At 40.1% G+C, this 16070-nt stretch overlaps 1 protein-coding gene across 7 annotated transcripts in view; it reads left to right on the top strand.

The window, feature by feature from the left end:
- Positions 1-16070, top strand: part of MYH10 (myosin heavy chain 10) — a 138186-nt gene that overhangs the window by 67860 nt on the left and 54256 nt on the right. For all 7 annotated transcript variants that reach the window (XR_014257454.1, XM_082441329.1, XM_082441330.1 and 4 more), the window contains exons 7-12: positions 5551-5614; positions 7361-7459; positions 9248-9391; positions 9648-9743; positions 13957-14075; positions 14703-14855. Coding sequence is in view for 6 of the 7 variants with exons in the window: in XM_082441329.1 (XP_082297455.1) it covers positions 5551-5614; positions 7361-7459; positions 9248-9391; positions 9648-9743; positions 13957-14075; positions 14703-14855 (675 nt within the window). In the remaining variant the exon portion in view is untranslated. The remainder of the gene's footprint in view (positions 1-5550; positions 5615-7360; positions 7460-9247; positions 9392-9647; positions 9744-13956; positions 14076-14702; positions 14856-16070) is intronic.

Genomic DNA, 16070 nt, shown 5'->3' with positions numbered 1-16070 from the left:
TCTGATGACGGTGAAATTGGTTCTGTAAGTCTCAGGTTGAGTCTTCAAATGCAGTAGCCTAGAATTTTCTCAAACTCAAGAACAATCTATTTCTAAAGACAAAAAGGAGGTACGTCATTGGCATCCATTTAGTCATTCAGCAGGAAGGATTTCCTAACTCAGAATTTTGTAATAAGAATCTGGACCGCTGGTTTTACTAAACGGCCGTGTGACAGTGTTCTTTCATCTTGTGTAATGTTTGTGGACCAGCACTTATGCAGCATGGTTTGTAAGGGGACAAGTGCTGAAGGCAGAATTGTATATGAAAGTGATTGGAAGGAAGTAGACAGTGTAGAAATGAAGAGATTCATTGGATTGACCATTCTCATCGGTGCTTGTAAATCTAAAAATGAAAACGTTTTACAATTACAGAGCCAAAAAGGACTTCCTCTCATAAACAAAATTATGGGCTGTCAGAGGTTTTAGGTATTCTTCCAGTATTGCATTCTGACAATGCAAGGGCAATGATAAGTGAGAACCTGTTGGTGGAAGGGAATAAAGGTGTTGATAGTTGCCACTCTGAACAGCTGTTACCCCAGGATGTTGTATCTCTTGAAGATAAGGGAGTAGTTTTGCTTACAACTTAGAGGTTGAAATCAGACTGCAGTGTATCATGGCCTACTACTCTCTGTAGTAGTTTTATTTTACGAGAACGTAAACACAGATCCTCCCTTTAAATTACCGTTTAGCTTGAAGCTAACGGATCTACTTGATAAACTCTAAGACTACTCAGCTCCACTGGGCTGTTTCTGGGAATCCGTCTTCTGTTCCCATAGCACCGACTCTCAGTCCTTTGGACGTGCCCAGACCACGTTCTTCAGGTTCTGAAAAAACACCACCTTGGTTCTCCTGAAGTTGGGGGCCACTGGTCAACATCTCTCAATGCCACAACCATATTATTTGTGTAAACTGGTTGTTTGTATAAAAGTAATACTTATATCACAAGAGCCCATCTGAAAAGGAGGAGAAGTTTTTTCTCACGTTAAAAAACAAAACAAAACTTTCTCTCCCGCCATAAAATAAAACTAACCAAACAAGCAAATAGTGATTTTTATTTTGTGACGCTTAAGTAATTAACAAGTTCTCTATGGAAGAAATTGTTCAATGCTCACCAGCAGCCTCTTAAAGATTTGCATGGTAGTCTGATGGAATTTAAATTGTTACCTCATTAAGTTCGGTGATACAAGATCAGCTTTTAAGCTAGAGGGCGTTGCTGGCATTTGTGTCACCATCCTCATTTCCAATTTCATGTTCTACTCTGTTGTCTGCATATACTCAGTTACAAATGTTAGACCCGTGTCCAGAGTTGTTTTGGTTTAGCCAGTGTTTTGATAATTTGTAAATGTGGTGAGTGACTTTATACATGACTGTGTGAGGGGTGCTAAGAGGCTGTTTTTCACAGAATGCCTTTGCTTCCTCCAGGACTCATGTTTTTCACCTCCCTCTTGAACCCTTTGGGGTTTAGTGGCATCTGAGGCAGACCCTTAATGGAATGCATATCTGTTATGACGCCACGATACCTTAGCCATACCAAACTAGCCATGCATTTCCTGTGCAGAGCAAGGCTTTTAGAAAATATGAGATAGCATATTTACATTTTGGTGGCCGGGTTGGGGGGTGGTTTGAAGGACACTTTGGAAATGGTGAAGGGGAGAACTGGGGTGGGGAGGCAGCTCCTCGGTGTGTACATGAGGGAGACTTCACTGCTGGAAATCAGCATTAGGAACTTTCTCCCCAGCTTCCCCACGTGCGACCTCTTTTCACCTTGTTTTCCTAGTTTAGTTTGAGTTTATTAAAATTGGAAAACTGGGTGAGTTCTTACTGAGTGCTCATAATATTGAGCAAAAAATATGAGTTCTTTTTTAAAATTTAATTTATTTTTGGCTGTGTTGGGTCTTTGTTGCTGCGCACGGGCTTTCTCTAAGTTGTGGTGAGCGGGGGTTACTCTTCATTGTGGTGCGCGGGCTTCTCATTGCGGTGGCTTGTTGTGGAGCACAGGCTCTGGGTGCACAGGCTTCAGTGATTGTGGCTTGCAGGCTCAGTAGTTGTGGCACACGGGCTTAGTTGCTCCGTGGCATGTGGGATCTTCCCGGACCAGGGCTCAAACCCCTGTGCACTGCACTGGCAGGCAGATTCTCAACCACTGCGCCACCAGGGAAGCCCCAAAATATGAGTTCTTGATTTTAGTAAGTTATCCCTTTTTTCAGTTTTGAAAATCAACATTATTAAGATATAATTTACCTGCAATAAATCACAGTTCAAAAACTCTGTGGTAGCATCCGAATACTGACTACTCATTTTTTTCTACTTAAAGTAAATATTTATACACTGAAAAAAATAACATTGGAAAGGTGAGAAGAGTCCTGAAGTCATGGGTGAAAGAATGGGCAAGTGAAGAGTGTAAATCAGCATTTCATGAGGAAGTAACGTTTAATTTAACATGTTTATTGTAAATCTAAGGAATAGATGTTTAATTATATTTTTTTAAATGATGTTTATCTAAGGAGGCCTAAGATATCTCCCTTGTTTGTTTGTTTTTTTGTTTTTTTGTTTTTTAAATAACAATTTTATTTATTTTTATTTTTGGCTGTGTTGGGTCTTCGTTTCTATGCGTGGGCTTTCTCTAGTTGCGGCGAGCGGGGGCCACTCTTCATCGCGGTGCACGGGCCTCTCACTGTCGCGGCCTCTCTTGTTGTGGAGCACAAGCTCCAGACGCGCAGGCTCAGTAGTTGTGGCTCATGGGCCTAGTTGCTCCACGGCATGTGGGATCTTCCCAGACCAGGGCTCGAACCCGTGTCCCCTGCATTGGCAGGCAGATTCTCAACCACTGCACCACCAGGGAAGCCCTCCCTTGATTTTTTTTTTTTTTTTAAGGTTTTTTTGTTTTGTTTTTAATTTTTTTTTTTTAATTTATTTTTGGCTGTGTTGGGTCTTCGTTCTGTGCGAGGGCTTTCTCTAGTTGCGGCAAGCAGGGGCCACTCTTCATCGCGGTGCGCGGGCCTCTCACTATCGCGGCCCTCTTGTTGCGGAGCACAGGCTCCAGACGCGCAGGCTCAGTAGTTGTGGCTCACGGGCCTAGTTGCTCCACGGCATGTGGGATCTTCCCAGACCAGGGCTTGGACTCGTGTCCCCTGCATTGGAAGGCAGACTCTCAACCACTGCGCCACCAAGGAAGCCCCCTTGATTATTTTTTAAAATTAGTTTATTGAGTTACATTTTGCGTACAGTAAAATTCACCCCTTTCAAGTGTACAGTTCGATGGATTTAGACGAATGTAAATAGTAGTGTAACTGGCACCGTGATCCAGAGATAGAATATTCCCATCCTCCAAAAAGTTTCCCTCCTGCCTTGACATCGTCAGTCCCCTCCTCCTAACTGTAGCTCTGATAACCACTGGTCTATTTCGTCTCTATAGTTTTGTTTTCTTTAGAATGTCAAGTAAATGGAATCATGGCGTAAGTGTAGTGTTCTCCGTGCAGCTTCTTTCACACAACATAAAGCTTCTTTAGATCCATCCATGTTGTTGGGTGTATCACTGGCTTGTTCATTTTTATTGCTCCGCGGTGTTCCATTGTGTGAATATACCACTATTTTTTTATCCATTCACTCTTGACGGACATTTGGATTGTTTCTTTTGGGGGACTATTAAGAAGAAAGTGGCTGTGGACGTTCACGTGCAACACTTCGTGTCATGTGGTAACTTATGTTTAACTTTATAAGAAACTGGCAAACTGTTTTCCAAAGTGGCTGTACCAGTTTGCATTCGATCCAGGGTTGTATGAGAGCCCTAATTGTTCTATATCCTTGCTGGTCTTTCTTAAAAATTTTACAGAGTGGATATGTAGTTCTATCTCATTGTGCCAGTTTTAGTTTGCGTTTCCCTAATAACTAATGATATTGAGTATCTTTTCATATACTTACTGACCATTTATATATCTTCTTTGATGAAGTATCTGTTTAAATCTTGTATCCAATTTTTTTTTATTGGATTGTTTGTCTTGTTACTGGTTGTAAGAGTTCTTTATATATTCTGGGAACAAAATCCTTTATCAGATACATGTTTTGCAAATTTTTTCTGCCAGTCTGGTTTCTCTCTCTCTTTTATTTTTTTTTAAATCTTCTCTACAGCGTTTTTTCAGTATATGTGCTTCCGAAACGAGTACTGCAGTGTCTTTTAAAGAACAGAAGTTTTAAATTTTGATGAAATCCATTTATCAGTTTTTTATTGTATGGTTTATGCTTTTTGCATTCTATCTAAGAAATCTTTGTCATAAAGATTTTCTCCTGTTTTCTTTAGCGAGTTCTTTTAGAAAGTTTTCTTTTATAGTTTTAGCCCATGCGTTTAGGTCTATGGTCTATTTTGAGTTAATTTTTGTATATGGTGTGGGGTAAGGGTCTAGGTTCTTTTTGTTTCACTTTGTATATTTTTCAAGCACCCCTTGTTGAAAAGACTGGTCCTTTCCCTGTTAAATTACCTCGGCACCTTTGTCAAAGATGAACTGACCGAATGTGCGTGCTCTATTTCTGGACTCTACTCTGCTCCGTTGATCTGTATCTCTGTCCTTTAATCAATACCACACTGTCTTCATCATTTTATAGCTTCTTGAAATCCGGTAGTGCAAGTCCTCGAGCTCTGGTCCTCTTTCTCAGAATTGTTGTGACTTTTCTGGATCTTTTTCATTTCCCTTAAATTTTAGAATCTGCCTGTCCACTTCTATAAAGAAAGCCTTCCAATCCCATGCCTTTTCATTTGCTGAATAATAGTAGTATGTTTACCAGTATCAGTCCTTAGCAGTCCTGGAATTCTTGATCATTATTATGTTCCTTTATTTTGCAAAGGATTTAATTTGGCCTTTTATATCAGTATTTATAAGTAAGATATTTGCTTTTATTTTGCTTTCCCTTTTTTATGATATCTTTACCGGTTTGGGTATTCAGTGTTATGATAACTTTATAAAATGAATTATGAAAGAATCACTATTTTCTGTTTCCCTGGAACAGTTATGTAGTGAAGCAATCAAATATTCCCTAGGAATTTGCAAAACTATTTAAGACCAATCCATCAATTTTAAAGGAGTAATTATATTTTATTATTTTCTATGATTATGGTCTGTTCAAGTTTTCTCTTGTTGTTTTCCTGAATGGATTTCTGTTTTCTTAGGAAGTCATCTATATTATTTACTTTTTTCAAGTCTAGCATTATAGGGCTGGGCGTAGTGTTCCTTTAAAGCTATTAAAATCTTTCAGATTATTTAGAAGAGCTTTTAAAAAGTTCTGAATGGTTAGGATTTCATTTTTATTATGTCAAGGAAAGTAACCTATCCTAGCCCTACATTTAAAAAAAAATTTATTGAGGCTTTTTCTTTTTATTTGGGGTAATATATAAGATCCACTTTTGTAAGCAATTCATGGATACATGATAAGGTACTTTGGCTTATTGTTTTATTATAGTGTTCAGATCTCCTATGTCCTTAATTTATTTTCAATTTTCTCTTTGTGATTTATTTTCAGGGCAAGTTTATTCGGATCAACTTTGACGTAACTGGGTATATCGTTGGGGCCAACATTGAAACATGTATCCTTTTTCATAATCGCATTATTCAAAATAGAGAATGATTTAATCTTCCTTTGGCCTCGTGGCAACCCTCTGTGGTACCTCTTCCATTATCCAGATGATAAAACTTTAGCCCAGAGAGATTGTGACTTGTTCAAATACCTTCAACTTCGGAATATGAACTCCAAAGTGGTATTTTGTTGTTGTTCGTTTTTAACACCAGGTCATGATCTGGTCACATGGCTGGGGAAGTGGAGGGTCCCACTGAGGTGAGGGTACCTGTACATCGACCCAGGAAGTGTCTGTGTGCTGTAAGGACGTTTAGGTGAATACCGATATGTTGAAAACATCTTCAGTTACTGCTGTGTTAGCCCATTTTTTACCATCTACTTCTGATACTAGTGGGGTGAACATGTCCCATCGAAACAAACCGTATTAATGTACAGAGCTGAAGTAGTTTCAGTTAGTGTTAAGCAGAATAAAAGTAGGGGCAAAAAAAGTCAAATACATAGACTAGTCTTAAGAAATGTCACATGCATAGAATGGCCTTAAAGAATGATAGGTATATAAAGAACTAATTTGATTTAAGAGATAATAAATTAGAAATGATTCTGAATGATAATGTGCCAGTTAGGAAAGATACAGGTGACAATCCTCTGATACTTGTTAAATACTCTTCAGTGATAGAAATACACTGCTTCTATCCCTCAGGTGAGGGATAAATCAAACTTTTCCTGTTAATTCAGAACTGTGTTTTATGTCTCTAAATATGCTCAGAGCCAGAAAACACAAGAAGCACTTGAAAATGACAAGCGAATGGAGCTAGGGTTTCTTCATACTGGGGAGCATCGTTCATGTGAGTGTACTTTCCGCCGAATGTGGAGGATGTGTTTGGCATAGTCTGATTTAAAATCAGGCTGTATGGCACACACATAAAATTCACTTTGGTGGCCCCTGGGAAGGTTTACTTCAGAGGAGGCAATCCTCTCCCAAAGCAGTGAAACTGAGACTCTGAGAGCCCAGTGTGGCTGTCGACCCAGAGACACGCCGGGAGCATCAAGGCCCCGTGGACAGAGAACCCAAACAGGCCCCAGATGTGCGTCCTGATACCCAGGCGGAGGCGCGGTGTTGTGACGTGCAGGCGCTGAGTGCGGACTCGCAGGGGTAGGACAGGAGTTACGCACATGTATTTTGGAGTTCAACAAAGTTTTGATTTGTACCTCTACCACTTATTAGCTGTTTTGTGTTTTTTTAAAAATCTTTTCTACATACAATGCTTCGCATTTTTATTATTTATTTGTTTATTTATTATTTTTGGCTGCGTTGGGTCTTCGTTGCTGTTGCTGCGCACCGGCTTTCTCTAGTTGCGGCGAGCGGGGGCTGCTCTTTGTTGCGGTGCGTGAGCTTCTCATTGTGGTGGCTTCTCTTGCTGCGGAGCATGGGCTCGAGGCGCGCGGGCTTCAGTAGTTGTGGCACGCGGGCTCAGTAGTTGTGGCTCGCGGGCTCTAGAGCACAGGCTCAGTAGTTGTGGCACATGGGCTTAGCTGCTCCGCAGCATGTGGAATCTTCCCGGACCAGGGCTTGAACCTGTGTCCCCTGCATTGGCAGGCAGACTCTTAACCACTGCGCCACCAGGGAAGTCCCAGCTGTGTTATTTTGAGTAATTTCTTTGTGCCTTGGTTTCCTTATTTGTGAAGTTGCGATAGTAATTCTGATGTCAAAAGGCTTTTCCTGCCTTCAGTGTCACCCTTAACCTCCTTTGCTCAGACCTTCTGGAAAAATCTCGTGCTGTTCGTCAAGCAAAAGATGAACGTACTTTTCATATCTTTTACCAATTGTTATCTGGAGCAGGAGAACATCTGAAGTGTAAGTTACAAAGTTTTTTACTATTTTATATTCAGTTGAGTATCTTTTTTAATATTAAAAAAATTTTTTTGAGAAAGAGAACAGTTTTGGGAAACAGATTTATACACATACGCCAGAATTCTAGCTGGTTAAATTACGAAAATGATATTGAACTTGCAAGCCATGGGATCAGTTACTTTAAGTGGCAAGCATACGGGTGGTGTTATATTACCTTTTGTACTTTTGTTTCTTTTCTTTTAAAATAATTTTAAATTAGAAGACAAATGATGTGTTTTTATACACATTCCATTTCAAAGTTTATAAATACAAAAGTAAGAAAAAATAAATTTATTTAATAAAGTTAACGTGAATAAATATGTGTATTCCTAGATTTACAACTGAATGTGTGTGATGCTTCCAGTAGTACTAGAAAGAGCCTGTGTGGATTTTTATTTATTTATTTTGTGAATCACAAGTTTAGGGTTGGACAGGGTAAAAAGTAAATTCTGTTCTTGGTCAGAGTTTTGCTGGGTCAGGAGGGAGAGGAGAAGGTACACAACTTTCCAGTTTCTTCTGAGTTTCAAAGTCCATGCTGCTTCTCTAGGATTAGTATGTATATTATTTAGCTATCAAAACAGACATATAAAACCCAGTAATACTTTTCTCATCTGGGGTCTAGGCTTTTGTTAACCATAGGTCATCTGTGGAAGCATTAAACCCAGAAATCAGTTAAAGAAAGACCTGCAAGGAAAAAAATAATAATAATAAGCAGCAAGTAAATAGAGTAATTGCCAGTGAGAGACTAAAAATGCAAGATTACACATTAGGTAACGCTGAAGGGAAGAAAACCCTCAGGCTTTCAGACTGGCAGGCATTCTGAAGTAGTAATGAATCAAAAAAAAAAAAAAAGACAAAACTGTTAAAAGAAGGAGATTTTTTTAAAAAAGAAAGAAAAGCAAGCAATACCCAGTAGCAGCTAAATGTGATGTAAATAAGAATTAAGGGATGGGGGTGATCGGGAGAAATTCTCTGCAGCAGAGCCAGTTACACGGAAAGCTAGGAGCACGTGATAACATCTCCTAAAGGGATAACTATCTGTTTTACTATTTTGAGCGCTCCTGAGAACGTTCTTCTGCTCTTAAGAACACGTTTCTTGAAGGAGTCAGTTAAGTTCTCTCTAACTCCTGGCCCCTGAAGTATAGAGTCAGTGGGAGTGTCCGTTATAATACCCCGTCAGACTATTACTATGTCAGACATCACTCTCAGAGGCAATGTACCACTAAACAGACTGACTCGGAGAAAGAGTTTCAAGGCATTGTCTGGGCTCAGGATTTACCTGGTCCATATTCTACACCTTCCATATCCAAGTCTTTATCTAAGCCCATGCAGTCTTCACATTGACCTCATAGTGTTTGCTATAAACTCCTTGCTAATATAGGAACGTAGAATATGGGTTTGAAAGCTTTCCCTCAAAAGATGCCTAAAATATTTAAATCTGAAAATAAAGTTTAGTTATCTGGAAGATTATCATACCCCAGCTTTCTGATTTCAAATATAATATTATACAAACCACTGTTCCCAAAAGCCCCTGTTTAGATGTTGTTTACATCATCGTTTTCCTTCATTGTACAGATAATGGAAAACTGTCTTATGTTTGTGTATTTAACATGAGCATATAAAGAAAGAAGTGTACGTGGTAGTGATGGGTTAGATGTTCTTCTGCCATGTGGGTGCAGCTTGAAGGTGGGGATGTGCTTTAGTCTGTTGTTGACTATTTACTATGTTGTATTCTATTATGTTTTCTTTCAGCTGACTTGCTCCTTGAAGGATTTAATAACTACAGATTTCTCTCCAATGGCTATATTCCTATTCCGGGACAGCAAGACAAAGATAACTTTCAGGAGACAATGGAAGCAATGCATATAATGGGCTTCTCCCACGAAGAGGTTCTGTGTATGTGTGATTTCTCCAATAAGATTCTGATGCTCAATTTTCATAAGACTTATAAATTGGGGGTAAATAACCTAAACTAGAAAATGATTGAGAAACTAATGGGAACTGCCTGTAATTTTACGAAATTTCTTTTTATGGAATTTGTCTTACTGAAAAATTTTGTGTAGCTAATTTTTAGCACAAACTAAGTTGGAATATGTCTCTGCTACATTTTGATGCAGTATCTTAATTTTTTTCTTTTTATATCAACGTAAAGCAATGCTTAAAGTGGTATCTTCAGTGCTACAGTTCGGAAATATTTCTTTCAAAAAGGAGCGAAACACTGATCAAGCTTCCATGCCGGAGAATACAGGTAAATTGATGAATACTGATTTTATTTCTATTTCCATGGTCTGTTGTTGTGTTCTCCAAAAACATGTTACAACGCAAGCATAGAAGCCCTCCTGAAGTGTTTCCTATGAGACTCCACGTGCCTAGGAGTAAGGGTCACTCTGATTCCATAAAGGAGGGAAGAGAATGGGGTGCAGGGTGAGACGTGGCAGTGGAGACTCTGCCTTAGCCATGGGGCGTTAGGACTGGGGAGTGGGAGGGGGCACAGGCTGCAGAGACCACAGCGCTCATCTGAAAGGGAGCTGCAGCTGCCGCGTTCTATAGCCAGTTTTCTCCTTGCCAGGCATATAGGCCCAGGGCTGCCAGCTAGAATTGATTTTTCAGAGAAAGGTGGAAACCTAGATTTTAATATGAAATCTTCAAGCTTTTAAATATCGAAAATGGATTGAAATTCACACCGGTCGAGGACAGAAGTTTGTGAACCATGAAATGTGTTTGTGAGGAAGCCTTGTGAGGTCTGCTTCCGAAGGTCTGGAGACAAAAAGAAAACTGAGGAATCAGTGTATTGGCTCCAATGCTTGATCACCCGAGGCCATTATCCTGCCTCACAGGATCCACCGTGGCCAGTGAAGGCTGACGTACATCACAGTCTCTGCCCTGGAAATCGGCCTTCTTTGTTGTAACCAATATTAATTTAATTCTGTGTAACCCTTTTAAGGGACCTGTCCGTCTCCTGATACCTCATCACCACCATTTCCTGACAAAGCACCTCATCTTAAATCTTTAGAGTTCCAGGATCATGAAATGTATCATTCATTCAAAGTATTTTGATTGACATTTGGGCCAGCTTCTTCCATATAGCTTTCACGTGGTTAAGTAAGACTTAAAATCGAGCAATTTAAGATTTAGAACAAGAACTGTATTAGTGTAACTTTGCTTGGAAATCTTGACCTAGAGATAGAAGAGAATCAAGTCACCCTTCAGAAAGACAAGGCAGCCAAGTGTGTTTCTACTTTTTAAAATATAATGTGATAGGTTTTCTACTTGTTATTTTTTTTTACCTTTAAAAAAATATTTATTTATTTATTTGTTTATTTGGCTGCATTGGGTCTTCGTTGCTGCACACAGGCTTTCTCTAGTTGCAGCAAGCAGGGGCTACTCTTCGTTGTGGTGCGTGGGCTTCTCCTTGCAGTGGCTTCTCTTGTTGTGGAGCACGGGCTCTAGGCGTGCAGGCTTCAGTAGTTGTGGCACGTGGGCTCAGTAGTTGTGGCTCGCGGGCTCTATAGTGCAGGCTCCGTAGTTGTGGCACACGGGCTTAGTTGCTCCACAGCGTGTGGGATCTTCCCGGACTAGGGCTCGAACCCGTGTCCCCCGCATTGGCAGGCAGATTCTTAACCAATGCGCCACCAGGGAAGTCCTCTACTTGTTATTTTAAGATAAATTCTGGCTTATAATGGTTGGTTTTGTTTTCCTTCTTTTTTTAACACCCTTGATTTGTTACTTTTTCATACGATTTTATAGACTGGCATTTGAAAATTTCCCTGAAAATCTGGAAATGTCTCATAATGGCAAGGCTTTCCTCCTCTTTTTGTTTTTTCTCTATTCTTTTCCTTCTTTCTTTTCTTCCTTTCTTCTTTCCTTTATCTCTTTCTAACTTTATTTTTCTTTCTTTCCATCCTTCCCTACTTTTTCCTTTTTTCCTGCTTCATTTACAGAACAACTGTTTTTTTAAAAAAAAAAAAAAAACAACTAAAATGCCTCCAGTGTCATTGCTTCATTGCTGTTCACAACATCACCAGTAATGAAAGTAAAATAAATCTCTTTCTAATTGTAGGAGAAGCTTTAAAAAATTACAACTCTATAAATAATTTTTCTCAAATTATTACCTATATTAGGTAGTGGTGGTTAATTAACACTTGCTCTGTTGCAGTGAGTAAGAGTTTGTACTTTTTAATTACAGTAAAATGTAAATATGTAAGAGGAGAGAGAAGAGCGTAAGGAACTCCCCACATTCTCGTCACCTGGCGTAGACAGTCACCAACTCATGGCCTGTCCTGTTTCACTCATACCACCTCTCACTTCCCCTTTTCTGGATTATTTCAAAGCAAGTCCCAGATATTTCATTTGTAAATATTTCAGTCTGATGCTTGACTCAGGATCAAAAAATAAGGGCCTGAAGTGAGCATATACACTTGGACTTCTTTTAGTGTTGGTGATATTTCTACTTTCTCTTACCAGAGTTTTTCAGGTTATCAATATTTTTAAAATTTTTAATTGTGATAAAATTGCACATAACAAAATTTATTTTGACCATTTTTAAAGTGTACAGTTCAGTAATGTATATTCACATCATTATGCGATCAGTCTCCAGAATTCATCTTGCAAACTTAAACTCTAAAACAACTCCCCATTTCCCCCTCCCCCAGCCCCTGGCAACCACCATTCCAGTTTGTTTCTATGAATTTGACTAGTCTAGGTACCTCGTGGAAGTGGAAGTGGAATCATTCAGTATTTGTCTTTTGTGACTGGCTTATTTCATCAGGTTATTAATATGTTATTATACATTAATTTCCCATGGCATTTTTACATGTTGGTACCAAAGTGGCATTTCTTAAAAAAGACTTATTCTCTACTGTTGTCTATAGTACTAAAAGTAAAATTATCTTTATTAACATACCAATCTCTACAGCCCATTCCTCCTTATCCACTCCCCGCCCCATGAATAAGGTAAATATAGCAAATAGCTGTTAACCAGTAGTACCAGAGCACCACAAATTCGAAAGAAAAAAATACATTTAGTCACAGAAATTTATCACAAACATAATAATGAACCAAAAGGAAGAGCACGTTTTGATTATTGGGCTTTGGATATAAGACAGTTTGAAACTAGATAAAATCTGAAAAAACAATCACAAACAGACCAAGCGAGAGCTGGGAAATTAGGGTCATTATTGCTGCTTCAAAAACAAAAACGAAAACCAATAAAAGACTGCCAGATCTAACCACCTATCTGCAGGAGAACAGAGGCTGGAGGCACGTGTTAAATGACCACGGGCTACAATCAGGATGAATGGTTCCGTTTCCAGTGATGCTGAAACATTTATACGCGCCTCCCTGGAGTTGCCTTCAGAGAGATATTGGCAAATTATTACCTTTTAGATTGAATATGACTCTTTAAAAAAAAGCATAAATGGCAAATAAGAGGACAATAAAGCTTAGAAGTAGAAAATGTGATGCAATTATAAGGGAACTTGTTTTCCTGGTAGAGGAAAGTAAGCCAAGATATAACCACACTATAAAGTCTATTTTTTCGCTGCTAAAATGATGTTTATCGTGATAAAGCAAGAGAGTGTAGGCAATTTGCTTTTGCTTCTTTGTATTTTTCAACTTCCCATTCAATACGTACACACAAGCATACCTATGTAGGTTAACTTAAAAGGAGCCAGGACGTAGGGGTTGAGGAGGGCAGTTGGTAAAAGCTGGTGAGAAGAGTCACAAACCAAAGGAAGTACTCCCTGAAGCACGGCCTGCCCTGCCCACCCAGGGTGCTGCTAGGTTGCCAACAATTCACCTGGATCAGAGGGGGGTAGGATGCAGTGCATATTTGAGAAAGAACTTGGTTATGCTTCTAAAGTGATTCAAAATGTACTTACCCTTATAGAATTTTATTGTTATTTTAACACTTAATCAAACATTTATTGTAATAATTGGGACACTTGTTGGACGTTAGTGACATTAGACAGTGAACTTCTGCTGAGGTAGGTGCCCTAATGCTGGTGAGAATCAACAGTAACAAAATTAGCAGCTTTTTATGTGAGCCGAGAAATCAAATAATTTTAATAACCTTTAGGTTTCTTGCCTACTAAAATATTATTAGGATCGCTATATGGGCATGATAAGTTGTCTTGGTAACATGATGATTTAAACTATTTTAAACGCCATTTTTCTCATTCTGTGCATTATCCATGGGTTCTAAGACTTAGTAACTTGCATTAAATTACCCAGAATAAGTAATTGCTGACTAATCTTCTCTTATATAGCCTAAGGATGAGTATTATTAATTTGAAAGGATGAAGGTAGTTTTCATCAGACCTCAAACTTGCCCGACCTTATGCCTTATATTTAATTTCTTAATACAATCTGATAACTACTAAGGTGTTTCTAGTGTTTACTGAATATATTGTGACTAGATCGTAAGTAGAAACCTAGTATTGAGGAGACCTTTTACCCTCTAGTTGCCCAGAAACTCTGCCATCTTCTTGGCATGAATGTGATGGAGTTCACTCGGGCTATTCTCACCCCCCGGATCAAGGTCGGCCGAGACTACGTGCAGAAAGCACAGACCAAAGAACAAGTAAGTTTAACATCAGTTGCTATCACACATTTGTTTGATTGATAACCGTGGCCGTTAGACCTTCTGATGGGCATGTAACAAACTGAATCAATAGAAGCCCTATTACATGGATGTTTCTTGGTACTAATTGAGTACTTTCTCTCAGAACGTTTTTAGAGGTGACTTGTAAAAAAGGAAATCTGGAATATCCCCTGGAGTTTTCCCCAGGTAGATGAATCGTCCATGTTCCCCAGGACATGTACCTCGGGATCCCGCCCAACAGGGGTGCCCTGCTTGCTCCCTTGTCCCTGTTGGGGGGAGGGGAGACAGCGCCAAGAATGCAGGAGTCGGATTCACCCGTTTCCTGGTGGACTCTGGGCAGATTCGCTGCCTAGAACCCCAGGGGCAGAGGGAAGAGTTTATTTTTACTGGGCATCTTCACCCATTTCCTACATTGATTATCTCCAGTTTACATGTAATTGTACTAATACCCTCTGTTGATGTATAAAATTCAGAGAGGATTAAGCAGTAAGTGCTCTGTTAGGGTTCTGGGGGCGCTGTAGATCATTAAACTCCCTCCATCAAGCAGCTGTTAGTGTTTTGTTGAGATTATTTCCGGAATAAAAGGTTGATGTTGTCTAATCACAGGCAGATTTTGCAGTAGAAGCTTTGGCAAAAGCTACCTATGAGCGGCTCTTCCGCTGGCTCGTTCACCGCATCAACAAAGCTCTGGATAGGACCAAACGGCAAGGGGCATCTTTCATCGGAATCCTGGATATCGCTGGATTTGAGATTTTTGAGGTATATCTTTCTCCCTCCTGCTCTTCCTTCCTTCTGTTTATTCTTTTAACAAATAACACTTACGGCTCCCTCGGTACCAGCTGCAGTGCCAGCCACCAGGGATATGATGGTAGATAAGTAGGTACAGTCCCTGCCATTCTGTTGATAGTAGAGAGTCAAACATTAAGTGACAGAAACCCCAAATTCTCAGAATTTTGGATAATGAAGTGAGGGGGGGGCTGTGATAGAAGGAATTGGGGGGGCCCACTGTGGAAGATGTGTCTGCAGCAGTAAGAGTGGAGCACGAGAAGCCCCCGGCCTCAGGAAGAAGCCCCAGCATAATGAGAGTAGGTCCAGTGGTCCTGTATGGGAGAGAATTTGTCAGATGTGAGAAACTGCTAGAAAGCCAGTGGGACTAGATGTAGCTGACCAGAGGGGCAGAGGAGCTGGAGACATGGAGTGTGAGATGGAAAAGCAGAAGCGGGGAGACCGTGGAGGATGGTGTTGCCGTAGCCTGGCGGCCAGATGACACTGGCTTGGGCGGGAGTCAGGAGCAGCTGTGTGAGATCAAGAGAGGAGGAAACATAGTGGACTCCGTTCTGAAGATACACCCACAGGATTTGGTGATGCACCTCAATATATTTCATTACTAATCGGACTAGATTTCTCCAAACACTCACCATCAATCCATCAAAGCTTTGTAGTCACATACCTGCTGTGGTTTTGCTAAACGTTGATAAAATTTTGGTCTCCTAAAAATGTGTATCTTTCTCTCTCCTTTGATAGACACTACATAGCAAGGCACAAATACTAAATTAAATACTTCTTGGGATCAGTGTGCTGCTTTGACCAGTTGGATACTGAATTGTCCTGTTTTATTTTTTATTTTTTTAAATTTATTTATTTATTTTTGGCTGTGTTAGGTCTTCATTTCTGTGCAAGGGCTTTCTCTAGTTGCTGCAAGCGGGGGCCACTCTTCATCGCGGTGCGTGGGCCTCTCACTATCGCAGCCTCTCTTGTTACGGAGCACAGGCTCCAGACGCGCAGGCTCAATAGTTGTGGCTCACAGGCCTAGTTGCTCCGCGGCATGTGGGATCTTCCCAGACCAGGGCTCGAACCCGTGTCCCCTGCATTGGCAGGCAGATTCTCAACCACTGCGCCACCAGGGAAGCCCAAATTGTCCTGTTTTAAAATGAACCCCTTTGGACTATAAGTCTGTCCTCATAAAATCTGAAC

Source organism: Balaenoptera physalus (assembly GCF_965194825.1).
Source record: "Balaenoptera physalus genome assembly, chromosome: 20".
Classification (NCBI taxonomy): Eukaryota; Metazoa; Chordata; class Mammalia; order Artiodactyla; family Balaenopteridae; genus Balaenoptera; species Balaenoptera physalus.
The sequence above is the reverse complement of the archived record's forward strand: the minus strand, read 5'-3'. Positions and strand labels throughout refer to the sequence as shown.